The sequence below is a fragment of the Convolutriloba macropyga genome, chromosome 6 (assembly GCF_964194025.1).
Source record: "Convolutriloba macropyga chromosome 6, txConMacr16.3, whole genome shotgun sequence".
Taxonomy (NCBI): Eukaryota; Metazoa; Xenacoelomorpha; order Acoela; family Convolutidae; genus Convolutriloba; species Convolutriloba macropyga.
Genome location: NC_134473.1, coordinates 34892906 through 34905487, shown reverse-complemented (window position 1 = coordinate 34905487; position 12582 = coordinate 34892906). Strand labels below are relative to the sequence as shown.

The 12582-nt window shown below is 36.0% G+C and overlaps 1 protein-coding gene across 1 annotated transcript in view; it reads left to right on the top strand.

Annotated features, from left to right (window-relative positions):
- Window positions 1-12582, top strand: part of LOC142341633 (uncharacterized) — a 147884-nt gene that overhangs the window by 56833 nt on the left and 78469 nt on the right. Inside the window, exons 6-9 of the mRNA XM_075392740.1 lie at window positions 20-52; window positions 704-809; window positions 3794-3997; window positions 7003-7213. Coding sequence (XP_075248855.1) covers window positions 20-52; window positions 704-809; window positions 3794-3997; window positions 7003-7213 — 554 coding nt within the window. The remainder of the gene's footprint in view (window positions 1-19; window positions 53-703; window positions 810-3793; window positions 3998-7002; window positions 7214-12582) is intronic.

Sequence of the window (12582 nt, the reverse complement as noted above, 5' to 3'; positions counted from 1 at the left end):
TTAAAAAGTGGTGTTTCAGCCCCAGAGAAGAGTGCTCGTTTCATTGCGTACGGTACGGTCATCATATAAATATAAACTACAAAGCCTTAATAATTGAATTGGTTTACTTTGGTGCTATGACTAAATATCATCCTCTGAACTAATTGCTTGGTTGCGTATACCATTGAGACATCATCTCACCTTTGTCTGTTAATAGCTGTTTTTTACCTATCGTTATTACTGTAGAAACCTTTAAACGGTTGACTTCATCATACTTGGATGAGCAACTTTAAAGCCGCTATTTTTCACACATTCATAAAAAAATCTTGAAACCCTCAATGTTTTTGTCTCCCACTTCTCTCAATAATAATTTAAATAGATGAATAAATACGTGTCACTTAAACGTTATGAAATGAAAGCATGTTTTTAGAACAGTAAACGAAAAAATAAAAGCAACTCAGAACTCCCCTGTAATGGTTGGTGTTTTTATATAGATTATATTGGATGTCTACAATATGTAGATATCGCAGATCTATGATATCGTACGAACATCCCAGTGCGTCCTCTACTAGACTGCTATTTTTTTCGTTAAGTGGTCTATTATTTCTATGGAGTGGGTTGACCTGATCTTTTGTAATCAGTCAATTTAAAGTTCCAAGGCTTGATATATTTTCAAGCACTTCTTGCAACAGGCTGACTGAATCGATGTACTGTTAATGTTTAGGCGACAGGGTCATGATTACTGACTCCCCAGATGAGCCCGGAGTCCCATTTGTGTACAGAACACCTGAAGAGAGGGCTTACAACATGCAGAGACTCAACTTGGACAAGTTAGTTATATGGATAAAAATACATAGATTGTTCTAGTATGTTATTGCTATCCTGTATTAACCAAGCCTCGCAGTTTCGCAACCGTCTTGTTAGGTTACCAATATTTTGGATGTATTCTGTTTCCCCCCCCCCCCCACCCCGTGTTTTTTTTGAACCCAGGTACAAATTATATGCTGTTGTATAGCACGTTACTATGTAAGAAAATTATTATGCTCACAAAGCGGGGGGGGGGGGGGGGGTGGAGAACAGAATAGATCCAATATTTTTTGTTGGTGATAGTCAAGTGGTGCATATTAGAAGTAATAAAAAAATATATCTATATATTATCTATTCTATATATTAATCGCGTGAACACATAAGGTGGCATGTTTTAGAGACATTGCTGAGCACCATCTTTTTTTTACTACTACTGAAGAGCACGGTTATGTGGTTGCTAAATTGGGGTCAATGACCGAAAGAGTTTGCAATAAGGTCATTGACAAAATAATTTTTCTGAAAGGTCATTGACAGAAAAATGTTGCAAAAGGTCATTGACCGAAAAGCGTTGCCAAAAGATCATTGACCCAAAAATGTCGCTAAGAGGTCATGCCATGTGCTCTACCGAAAAGTGCGTTGCAAAAAGCCTGTTGCCGAAATTTCTTGGTTACAGAATAAAAGCAATAACCGGTTTTTCAATGACCAAAAACAATAGTGTCGGAAAAAGTCATTGAACGATTGGTTTTTCAAAGGAGGGTGTGTGACCAAAAACTTGTTCAGAAAAGAGTCTTTGACCGAAAAGCTTTTGACATTGAAAAGATGAATTGTGATCGAAATTGCGTCAAGGCATAAAAAGTTATTGACCGAAAAAAAACATCGTTCTTCTTAATTCATTGTCAAAATGTTGATGAATAAAGGTTGTCTTGAAAATTTGAAATGAAGAAGTCACTGACCAAAATTTTTTAAGAATTAAAACGTAGATGATGGAAAATTGTTTTTTTTTCGATGTTTCATTGTACGAAATTTTTAATACAGAGGAATTCAGCAAACAAAATTTGTGAATATATGTAGAGTAAAAGACCGAAAAGGTGACAATGCAAAAACCAAATTTAGTTGCCAAAAAGTTATATATGCCAATTTTGAGGTCTTCAAATTTATAAGATTCAAATTAATACAAATTTTTTTAGCGGTAAGTAAAGGACTTCTTCATATTAAAGGCTGTTACTGATAAATTATTGCATATAAAACATGATAGGTATATAATTTTTTCTATTTTAAGTTTTTCGAGAATATTGTCGGTGGCATTAGCCAGCCATTTAACTCAGTTCTGTGTTTCTTGTAAGCATCCGCGAAGGCTTGTCAGCGATTCCTTTTCTGAGCACATTCATTGTCATGAGCACATATACTTTTGTCATTAGCACATTCATCCTTTTTTACGAGCACCAGAATTCAGTATCTTATCCGATATCTGTTTTCTCTTCTTTTGAACTACTCTATCTCTCCTTCACTCTTCATTTTGTTTCTCTACCTTTCTTTCTTTTCTGTTGCGCGATCTTCGTTATTGTGCTCTTCAAATTTTTTCTCTAACTCTGATAATTTCTTGTTGCACTCAAATTTTTTCTTTCGCTTTTCACTCTGGCTTACTGTCTCTGTTAGCTGTTCCATTTTTCTTCATTCTATCGTTTCGTCTTTTATTGCGTTCTTTCTCTAGTTTTTCCTTTTTCCTTCTCTCTCTCTTTCGTTCTTTCTTTTTCTCTTCTTGGTTGTTTACTAAGTTTTGTTTTTTGTCTGTTTGAAATTTTTATTTTTTTATTTTCTATTTTTCCTTACGGTGGTTCCTTAATGTTCTTAAGGTTTTTCTGCATTGTATTTTTTTCTGTTCTTTCCTCTCAACAATTTTTCTCTTTTAAACTCCTATTTTTTGTTCGTTGGTTGCCGTTGGCTTTCTCGCAGACTTGATTTTTTCTTTTTCCTCTGCTTTCAACGTATTGTCGTTTGTTTTCTTTTTTATTTCTATTTCCTGTCCGGCTCAGAGAGAGATCAATAAAGGCAAAAAATATAATGAGTCGGAGAGCAAATAGAAAATTAATACCAAAAGAGAACACAATAAAAAACCTATAGACAGATAACAGTTGAAGGCGGAGAAAGGAAACAGAAATAAAAACGAGAGTAAAAGAGAAAATAGGGAATCGGAGAGCAAGAGGAAAAATTGGAAAAAAAGGATGAGAGAGCAAAGAACATTGGAAAATACAAAACAAAGTTTAAAACAGTCAAATAAAAAACAGAAGTTATTAAACAACCAAGAAAAAAAAGAAAGAGAGAGAGAGAGAGAGAGAGAGAGAGAGAGAGAGAGAGAGAGAGAGGAAGAAAAGGGAAAGTGAGCGAGACAAAGAAAGCGAGAAAAGGCGAAAGCGATAGAATGAAGAAAATGGGACAAGAAAAGTACAAGAACAAAGACCTCTTTATAACTCATTCTATCTCTTTGAGTTTTCTGTAATGATGTGTGGTAACGTGTATTACTCTTACTTAACTCTTATAAACCTTCTTTGACAGGTTTGGCTATCTTCCTTTTTTGTTAGTGTGGCCGAAGTAGTTTAGCAAAAAAAGTTCATTGAAACGATTGCACGTACACCAGTTATCACGAATATGTTTTCAATGAGAATAGCAATGGTTAGTTTCAAGTTAATATGTATTCAGATGGCGTTTAGGGACATGATATCATGTATAAAAAGCTTTTATTTTATTTTGTAACTTAATTTAATTGCGGTTTTGTTGCGACTTACTGTTTACTCAAATCGTGCATCGCTGGATTTGTCTAGCGGTACTATTAAGAGTTAGCATAGGAGCACGCGTCCTACCATCATGAGTATGATGTCTTTATCACGTCACTAGTTGTATACCACTTCGTTTCGTTACTTAAAACGGGCGCTAAGTAATTATTTCCCAGAACCGTAATGTCAAATTTTCTGGCGTACCTGGCCTTGGTTAATAGATATTGTGTACATAGGCGAAAGTTGGAGAAAGTCCCGATCCTGCAAGGAGAAGAGGAGTTGCGTCTGTTGAACTTCCAGCATAACCTGATTACGAAGTTAGAGAGGCTGGACTCTTTCCGCAAGCTGGTGTTCATTGATCTCTACAACAACAGGATAGAGGAGATTGAGGGGCTAGACGAACTGCGAGGCTTGAGGGTGTTGATGTTGGGCAAAAACAGGTACGAGATATTTGGCTGAGCTGCAGGGCACTTTTAAACGTATAATTCCCTTGCCTATTAGTGTCCGTCTTTTCACATCGTTCTTATTGAGTGTCTTAAGAGACCTTGAGAGGTATCTTTTGTGTGGTTTAGGTTTTTGCTTTGAATATTTTTGTAAAATTGTAACAGCTAAGGTAGAGGAAGCGTCAGTATGCGAAATCAAATTGAAATAAATAGCGTAAAAGAATGCTTTATAATAAACGTAATAAACTAGTTGCGCCTATATATGCCTTTGGGTGAATTTGTTAATGCGAGTTAATTTCCAAAGCTGATTTCAACATTTTTTCTACTGGTGAGTACCATCTTTCATAGTTGATGTTATCATTTGTTTTTCATTGCTCTCAAACGAATTTGTAACAATTATATTAGTCTTTTCGTACTACGAATTTTCGTCTGATTGCTTTTTCTGAACTTTTTCCTCTTAAACAGGTAAAGCCCGGAAGGCTTAAAGTTTTCTTAGCGCCATACGGATCACTATTCTTTAACTGTGCGATTCGTGAAAACTATGAGAGACATATTCATGGTATGAAGGGCGGTTCTTAGAGTTTGAACTATATGAAGCTATGAAGTTCTCTTAGCGCCTTACGGATCACTAGTCTCCAGGAATGCGATTTATGGAAACTGTTTTTTTGTAGACATATATATTCATGATGATGGGCGGTTCTTGGATCTGAACCCTTGAAAGAATTTTTGTAAAAGTGTTGATCTTTTTGTACAATTTTTGCGTGGCTGTTTTTGCGCTTTTCAAGAAATTTTATTCGAGTGAATATTTCATACTGTAGCTCTTCAGTTTTGAGTGATCTAAGTTGCTTCGTTCTGAAACGAAGTTCGTTGCAAAAACCGAATATGAGCGAAATGGTTAAGGTGTTGAACTGGCATCACGTAGGTCTGGGGTTTGAAGCGCTGTGGAATCGGCGCAACCGTAAAACATTATAAGGCTAAATCCTCTCCAAATTAATTTGGCGCTGCCTCTCCTTCAAGAGCACTGACGTTAGTCGGTTTATGTTTAAGATTTGTACTTAAAAAGGACTTATTGAGTAAAATATTGCCATTATCGCCCAATATATTCATCTTTGCCATTTAGACTATTTTCAAGTCAACTATTGTTTTCAGATTTAGAGTGTAGCCAAATACTAGATTTGAATCGAAATTTAATTGCAATGTATAGCTAGTGTTTTTTACATTTTTGTTTTTCTAAATAGTTTTAATTTTCCCTGGAGCAGTTTTTGAAACAGTTATTATTTGTTTCTTTCTTGCTTAAAATATGATTTCCAGCTGTTTTTTCTGTCATTTGATTGAGATATTGTGCAAAGAATTGATTTTCCTACTTTTTAATATGTCGGTTGTTAGCGGAAAATTTTCAGGGCTAATTTTATCACACAATTTGTGAGAAGTTCTAGCGAGTTAAAGTTCAATATAAATGTGTTTTGTAGAAATATTTCAGCTTCATTCATTTTTAATTGCGCTCATACAAAGATTGTAGCAATTAAGTTAGTCCTGCTTTTATGCAATTTTTTTTGCTTGATCAGTTTTTTGTCTGACCTTTTTACTGTTCGTCTTCAAAAACGGGAGAAACAAGTAACGCTCGGAGGGCGTTAGGGGCTATCAGAGCCCTTCAGTTTACTAGACTATAAGTATGCAATTCACCGAAACTGTTTTGGAGACAAATTCATGTGAAGGACGCCCCCCTCCACTTCAAGCAACCCATAATCCTCACACTGCCAACTTCCTCCCATATTACCCGTTATCCAGCTCGCTCAGTTTCAGCTGCTCATTTTTCCTAATTTGTTTATGTAACATATTATGGAAAGCTGGTATCTTTTCGGAGGTGCTAAGTTTTAGTGTTTGGAAAATACAATCGTACTGTTGACTTTGTGTTTAGGTCAGCCTCTCACCGGCTATTATTTAGGCGCTATCCTTTTATACAATTCAAACAATTTGAATTGTATTGGGGCGCTGTCTTTTCGTCAAACTTTTTTTCGCTTTACCATTTTGCCGCTTTTTCGACATTTTGCGTGAAATCTTGTTGACTTCTCTAGGCTAGTTTCTCTCTTCTCTCATTCTGCTAAAAGTGAATTTGAACATCAGTTGCTAAGCAAAGCAATTCAAAATGAACAGAGTCGGTATAAAAAATTGAAGTCAGAAATAGAAACGGGATAAACCCATAAAGCCCAATTTTAGATGCCCGCTATTTGAACGTCGTTCCTATAAGTCTTAGTTTCCACCTCTAATGCTTATTGGTGTTGATAGTAGCCCCTGTAGCCTCTCTCTAAGAAACAGAAGTACGTTATGTTCAACTACGAAATGCCATCAAAATAGATCGGACTTAAAAAATATTTTTGTACAAAAATCTTTTTTTTTCAATATATTCTATTCGTTCAATCCCAATCATGCTTATTGGAATCAACGGCGGCTATTTTCCGGCAATCTGCCGGGTATGTTTATCATTTTTTGCTATGTTTTTTCTCTTCTTTCAATCCCAATCTTTGTTGTGGGACTCAACGGCGGCTATTTCTCGGCAATATGCCGGCTTGTTTTGTCGTAAACTTGCGGTGGTGTAATAAGCTTCTATAAAACCGTTTGAAGCCTCTTGTTTAGCCTATTGCCACGCCAGAAGCCCCTCACAGAGTGGAGCAGGATACAATAATACATTAGCTTGTCAACCCCGCTTGTCAACAGAATAGATCGTCCGCACGCTGAATAAAAATGCAAGAATTTCCGTGGTGGCTCAGCATAACAAGCAATAATGTATCAAGTTAGAACAAACGTGGTCAGAAAACTTGGACGGAGATGTAATTGTGAATTTGAAAACGATTGGGAACTTTTCTGAAGATTTGATATGGTTCTCAATTTTCTTTTCTACATTAAATTCTGGATTGAACTAAAAATTACAAACAGGGAAAATCAACGCATATCACGGTTTTGAATAATCAGTTTCTTCGCACCGATTTAGTTATCTGCTTCAGGATTCGCTCTATATCCAACCTGCAGAGTCTGCACAAGTTGGATGTGCTGGACTTGCATGGCAACTTCATAGTGGATATAGAGAACCTGAACCACCTGAGTGAATTGCGAGTGCTCAACTTGGCTGGTAATCAGATCCAGTTTGTGGACAACCTGGCTGGCCTGGACTCGCTGGCCGAGTTGAATCTTCGACGCAATGTCATCACACATGTCGTAAGTGAATCTTGAGCATCATAGTTAACATGCAATTCCTGCAGAAAAAAATTCGTTCAAATTTTCTAAATAAAATCCTTCGCTCAACAAATAACCTTGTACCATCTTGCCAGCAAATTTTCAGTTTTTCAGAGGGAGTTTTTTTGCACGTACACCAATTTGACTTCTGTTTCCAGTGTCTCATCTCTTGAGTGATAATAATATGATACATATGCGTTTTAACAGCCAATTAGCAATAACTCGAATTCGTCAGCGGGCACAGCTGATGCTTTATGAACTTGACACCATCTATTGTCAGTTTTAGCTAATTTTTAATTGCTCTTGAACGAAGTTCATAGCAATTATTGTAAACGTGTGTGTCTTTATTTTTTTTGCAAAATTTTCGCTTGACGGTTTTGACTTTTCGAGTGACTTATTGCGTTTCGCGTGATCTAAAATTATTTCTAAATCACAATTTCAAGCAGCCGAACTCAATAAACGAGTGACTTTTTGCGTTTCGCGTGATCTAAAATTATTTCTAAATCACAATTTCAAGCAGCCGAACTCAATAAACGAGTGACTTTTTGCGTTTCGCGTGATCTAAAATTATTTCTAAATCACAATTTCAAGCAGCCGAACTCAATTGGCGGCAATTTAATACAAAATCAAATGAAAAGTGCGCCGAACATGGTGTCATTTTTTACTTTAAATCTTATTAGTGTTATATGTTAACCTCTAATGTTGTTATTTGAAGCCCACTATTGAACTTCTTAGTCCCATTTAGGCTTCCCCTCCCTCCCTACCCCCCCCCCCCCCCGACTGAAGCAAGCTGCAATTGATTAGAGCTCCCACTAGTCGTTCGAAAGCAATTCTTCCGACGTTTAGTCGGTTATGTTTTTTTTCTGCCGCTATTTTGTTGTTTGAGAGGGTCTCATTGGTTGCTAATGATGCACTAATCAATCTACATATTAGGGAGAGGTCATAGATTGTTGTGTTCATGACTTGGAGACTATCTGTTTTCAGTAATTTTCAGCGATTTTCAGATTTTTCGATTATTTTGTTTTTGCTGATCCTTTATTCTTGTTAAAGACAGGTATCATAAGTTGCTAATGGTAAGAACATAATCTTTTTAGCTCATGCGTTTTATGGCTTTGCGACTATTTGTTGTGAGATATAATGAATTTTTGACTTTTGATTTTTCAGTTTTTGAGAAGGACTTTTTTCACGTGCATCAATTTGACTTCTGTGTCCAATGTCTCGTCTCTTGAGTGCTATTAATATGATACATATGCGTTCTACTGGCCTGTTTGCAATTGCTCGAGTTAGTCATTGGGCAGCTAATGTTTTATGTATTTGACACTATCTATTGTCAATTTTAGCTAATTTTTGTTTCTGCCGCTTTTTGGATAATAGCCGCGAAGCGATGGCGGCTATTATTGGGGACATTGGGGTGTTTTAATTTGTCGTCTCAATTGATTGATGATTCTTACGAACTGACTTCTATGAATTGACTTTTTCAATGACTTCAGTGACTTATTTTGGTTAGCAGTTAAAATTTGTGTGCTTGAGGTCATTTCTGCTTTTAGGTCAATTGCGTGGCTTACCTCAAAAAATTGACTTCTTAACTCACTTGTGACAACAAGTCATAGAGAGCACCAACTGTAAACTCCAACTAAACAATAAATCTGAGCACTCTAAGTATCCTTAGGAGACAATCAGACCGGTCATTATTAAGACTAACAGATAAGACAACAAGGTGATCAATAAAAAACACTCAAAACTCAAAATTCATTATTTCTTGGAACAATTAGTCTCAAAACCATAAAACGGATGAGCTACAAAGATTATGCTCTTACCATTAGCAACTTATGATACCTGTCTTTAAAAAGATTAAAGGATAAGCAAAAAATACAAAATACTCGAAAAATCTGAAAGAAACAGATTACCAAAAATTGAACCTCTGTGATTCAGTGAAATAAATGACACACAGTTTTATTTTATTTCATTACTAATGGATTACTTTTTAAGCGGTTGTTCAGAGTCTCAAAAGGAATTGGATGGGTCTCTGACGAATAAAACTATTCAACGATATTTCTCAGAATAATTCTTGGGAGTACCGCGTTAGCATTTTGTTGCATTTTTTTAAAATTGTCTTTTCGTTCCCTTTCCTCGCTTTAACTTCTTGTACCGTTTATGTTGTACCTTCTTTCAGTTTGCATTCAATTAATGAATGAAAACTATTTGTATTGGTCGTTCTTTTGCGAATAGTTGTTTCGGAATCGGAGCTTGTGAATAATTTTTTTCAGATATTTGAACTCGTTTGGTATCGGGTTTGCCGTTCCATGTGTTTTTACTGTCATTTCAGAAAGATGAGAGGAATCAAGTACGAGTTTTTTTGGTTTAGTTAGTAATTGGCTGAAGCCAACGTTAATATCACTCCAAGCTTGTTCCGGAGTTTTTTTGGCTATGGTTTTTTGCAATGTGATTACACATTTTTTTAAGTTTCAGAGTTATTAATTTGCCATTCAGATTATGAAATTTTGCAATGGCTTGAAGTTGCGCGGGAAGCCTAAATTCTAGGTGAAAATGTCACTGAAATTGCTGAGCCTCAAATTTAATTTTTTTTCAAGGGTATTCAAGGTTATTGTTCAACGGGGCTTCCATTGACGTTATCCCACGTAATCCCAGTTAAGGTCTTGTGTTTTGACGATTTCCAGGTCTTGGGTTTCAGCCGCGAAGCAATAGCTGAGGCTATTATTGACCTTCTCTTGGTTTTTCTTTATTTCGTCGCGTCGAGATTTTTGTTACGACCATATGACGTCACAACCACTTCAGATCTGCTTTTTCATTCGTTCATGCAATTTCGACTGGAGTGCATGTGTGACGTCATTTTTTGCTGTTAGTAGGCAGCGAGTTTTTTTGTTCATTCGCGTGATTAAATATTTGGTCATACTTGACTTACCTACCTCACTCACAAAATTGACTTCCTCACTTGAGTTTTATTCACTTTAATTCAAAGAGATAAGGTCAAATGGGTGTGTGTCACTCTAAATGAAGGTTATTTGAGATTACCTAATAGAAGCAGCAAAAACTTGTCCAGGTTTTTGATCAGAATATAACATATCAACCTCCATATCAACCTCCTAACATATCAACCTGTTTTTTTTAGACTGCAGATCTATGAAGCTATTGCGGCTATTTTCTGGCGATTTTCCAGCTATGTTTAAACGTATTTTCATTTTCATGTCTTTCAGTTTTTAATAGCCGCCCTCATCTTCTCAGCCGGCTATTATAGCGCTCCTATTTTTTTTTACTTCGTCGAATAAAAAAATGTTTCGCTTTACCTCATTTTGCCGCCTTTTCAACATTTTGCGTGAAATCTTTTTGACTTCTCTAGGCTAGTTTCTCTCTTCTCTAATTCTGCTAAAAGTGATTTTGAACATCAGTTGCTCAGCAAAGCAATTCAAAATGAACAGTCAGTATAAAAAATTGAAGTCAGAAATAGAAATGGGATAAACCCATAAAGCCCAATTTTAGATGCCCGCTATTTGAACGTCGGTCCTATAAGTATTAGTTACCTCTCTCTAATGCTGATTGTTATTGATAGTAGCCCCTGTAGCCTCTCTCTAAGAAACAGAAGTATGTTCAACTACGAAATGCCATCAAAATAAATCGGACTTAAAAAAATGTTTTTGTACGAAAATCTTTTTTTTTCAATATCTTGTTATTTCAATCCCAGTCATGCTTATTGGAATCAACGGCGGCTATTTTCCGGCAATCTGCCGGGTATGTTTTATTATTTTTTAACTCGAAAACAAACAGTCGATTTGGAATTTTTATGCAAGTTCTTCAACTATAAAGGTGCAATGAAACTTTGTTTATGGCCTGAATTTGGGATATTCACTGCAGTAGTGCAAAATTGGTTGCGAGGATAGCGGGATCAAGTTTTAATCAACTTTTGATTAATTTTCCGATAAGAAGTTCTGTAGACTACATGCTAGTTTTTTCGTGGGTTCTGCAATGTTTGAATCTGTTTTTGTCTGATGTAACAAAGAGCACTATTTTGCATGTTTCTGGAAGTTTCTGGAAGATTTTGCTATTTTGCATGTTTCTGGAAGTTTCTAGCCTGTTTCGGTTTTTTAGTTCGTGTGGTCAAGTAATACGCTTTTTAGCGTGAAACTGGGTTCTTGCATCAGTTTTTTCATTGCAGTTTTGGTTCTGAAGTTATGAACACACACCATGAATCGTTAGCAAATCTTTAGTCCTTAAATTTTTCGCTGTTTTTTGAAAGTATTTGATCTTGTTAACTGCATCTGATTGTCTCTTGTATATCAATCTCAAGATGTCCGATAGGTTTCAATTCTTTTTTTTGCTTATATATATATATATATATATATATATATTCTGCTCATTATGTCAATTGGTCTGTTGTTCGAATACAGGATTTACTAGTTTTTCCTTCAAGTCCTGGGTTGGTATATCAGGACTTAGCGTGCTATGTTTTTAATTCCAAATTGTTGTCCTTTTTGTGAAGATCTGTTCACACTTATTTCTTTTTCACGCCAATAGGAGGTCAATTTACTGTGGTGATTATAGCCACGCTGCAGATTTAAAAGGAGCGGAAAAATGAGTACCTTTTCAACTACTTATAAAGTGGAGGGATAAATTGGCGTCTGAACAATTTTTGGTTTTTGAAGAGTAATTTTTTCACGTGCGTCAGTTTGACTTATGTTTTCAATAATTCTTCTCGTGAGTGCTATTGTTTTGATCAATATCTGTTTATAGCTGCGAAGCTGTAAGCTGAGCGAAGCTATATTGCGGTGCTCTTGGTTTTTTTTGTTTCGTCGTCTGACGCTCTTTTTTTGTTTTACATTTGTTCACACAGCAAAGCTGAAAAAGTCTAATTTTCTGAATGACTTCTTCCTCTCACTAACGGCATTTGCGCGCGTGACGTCATTTCTCACTCGGTTCAGCAAAAGGTTTTAGGTTATTTGCGTGATTAGATTTTGATCATACGTGACTTACCTCACTCAATAAAATGACTTTTGCACTTTAAAACTTAAGTTTAATTTGAATTTGTTTAAGGTCAAAGGAACTCATATGTGCAGTAAAGGTCCCTAATAAGAGGCTTCTGTGGAATGAATTTTAACAAGCGTTATTAATTTATCGCTGAATGTTTTTTACCTAGTTTTTTGAGCGGCGTCGATTTTTTTCAATTTAGATCTGTATCTGTTTCTATCTCTATTATATAGCACGCAGGTCTATTCTTTCGCAGCTATTCCGGCAATCTGCCGGCTATGTTTTAATTTTGGTTGGTGTTTGAATCTTGCATGTTTCTCTCGCTTTTGTGAGAGAAATTACGGGCCTTCTTGTGCAGTGTAATTTTGGTC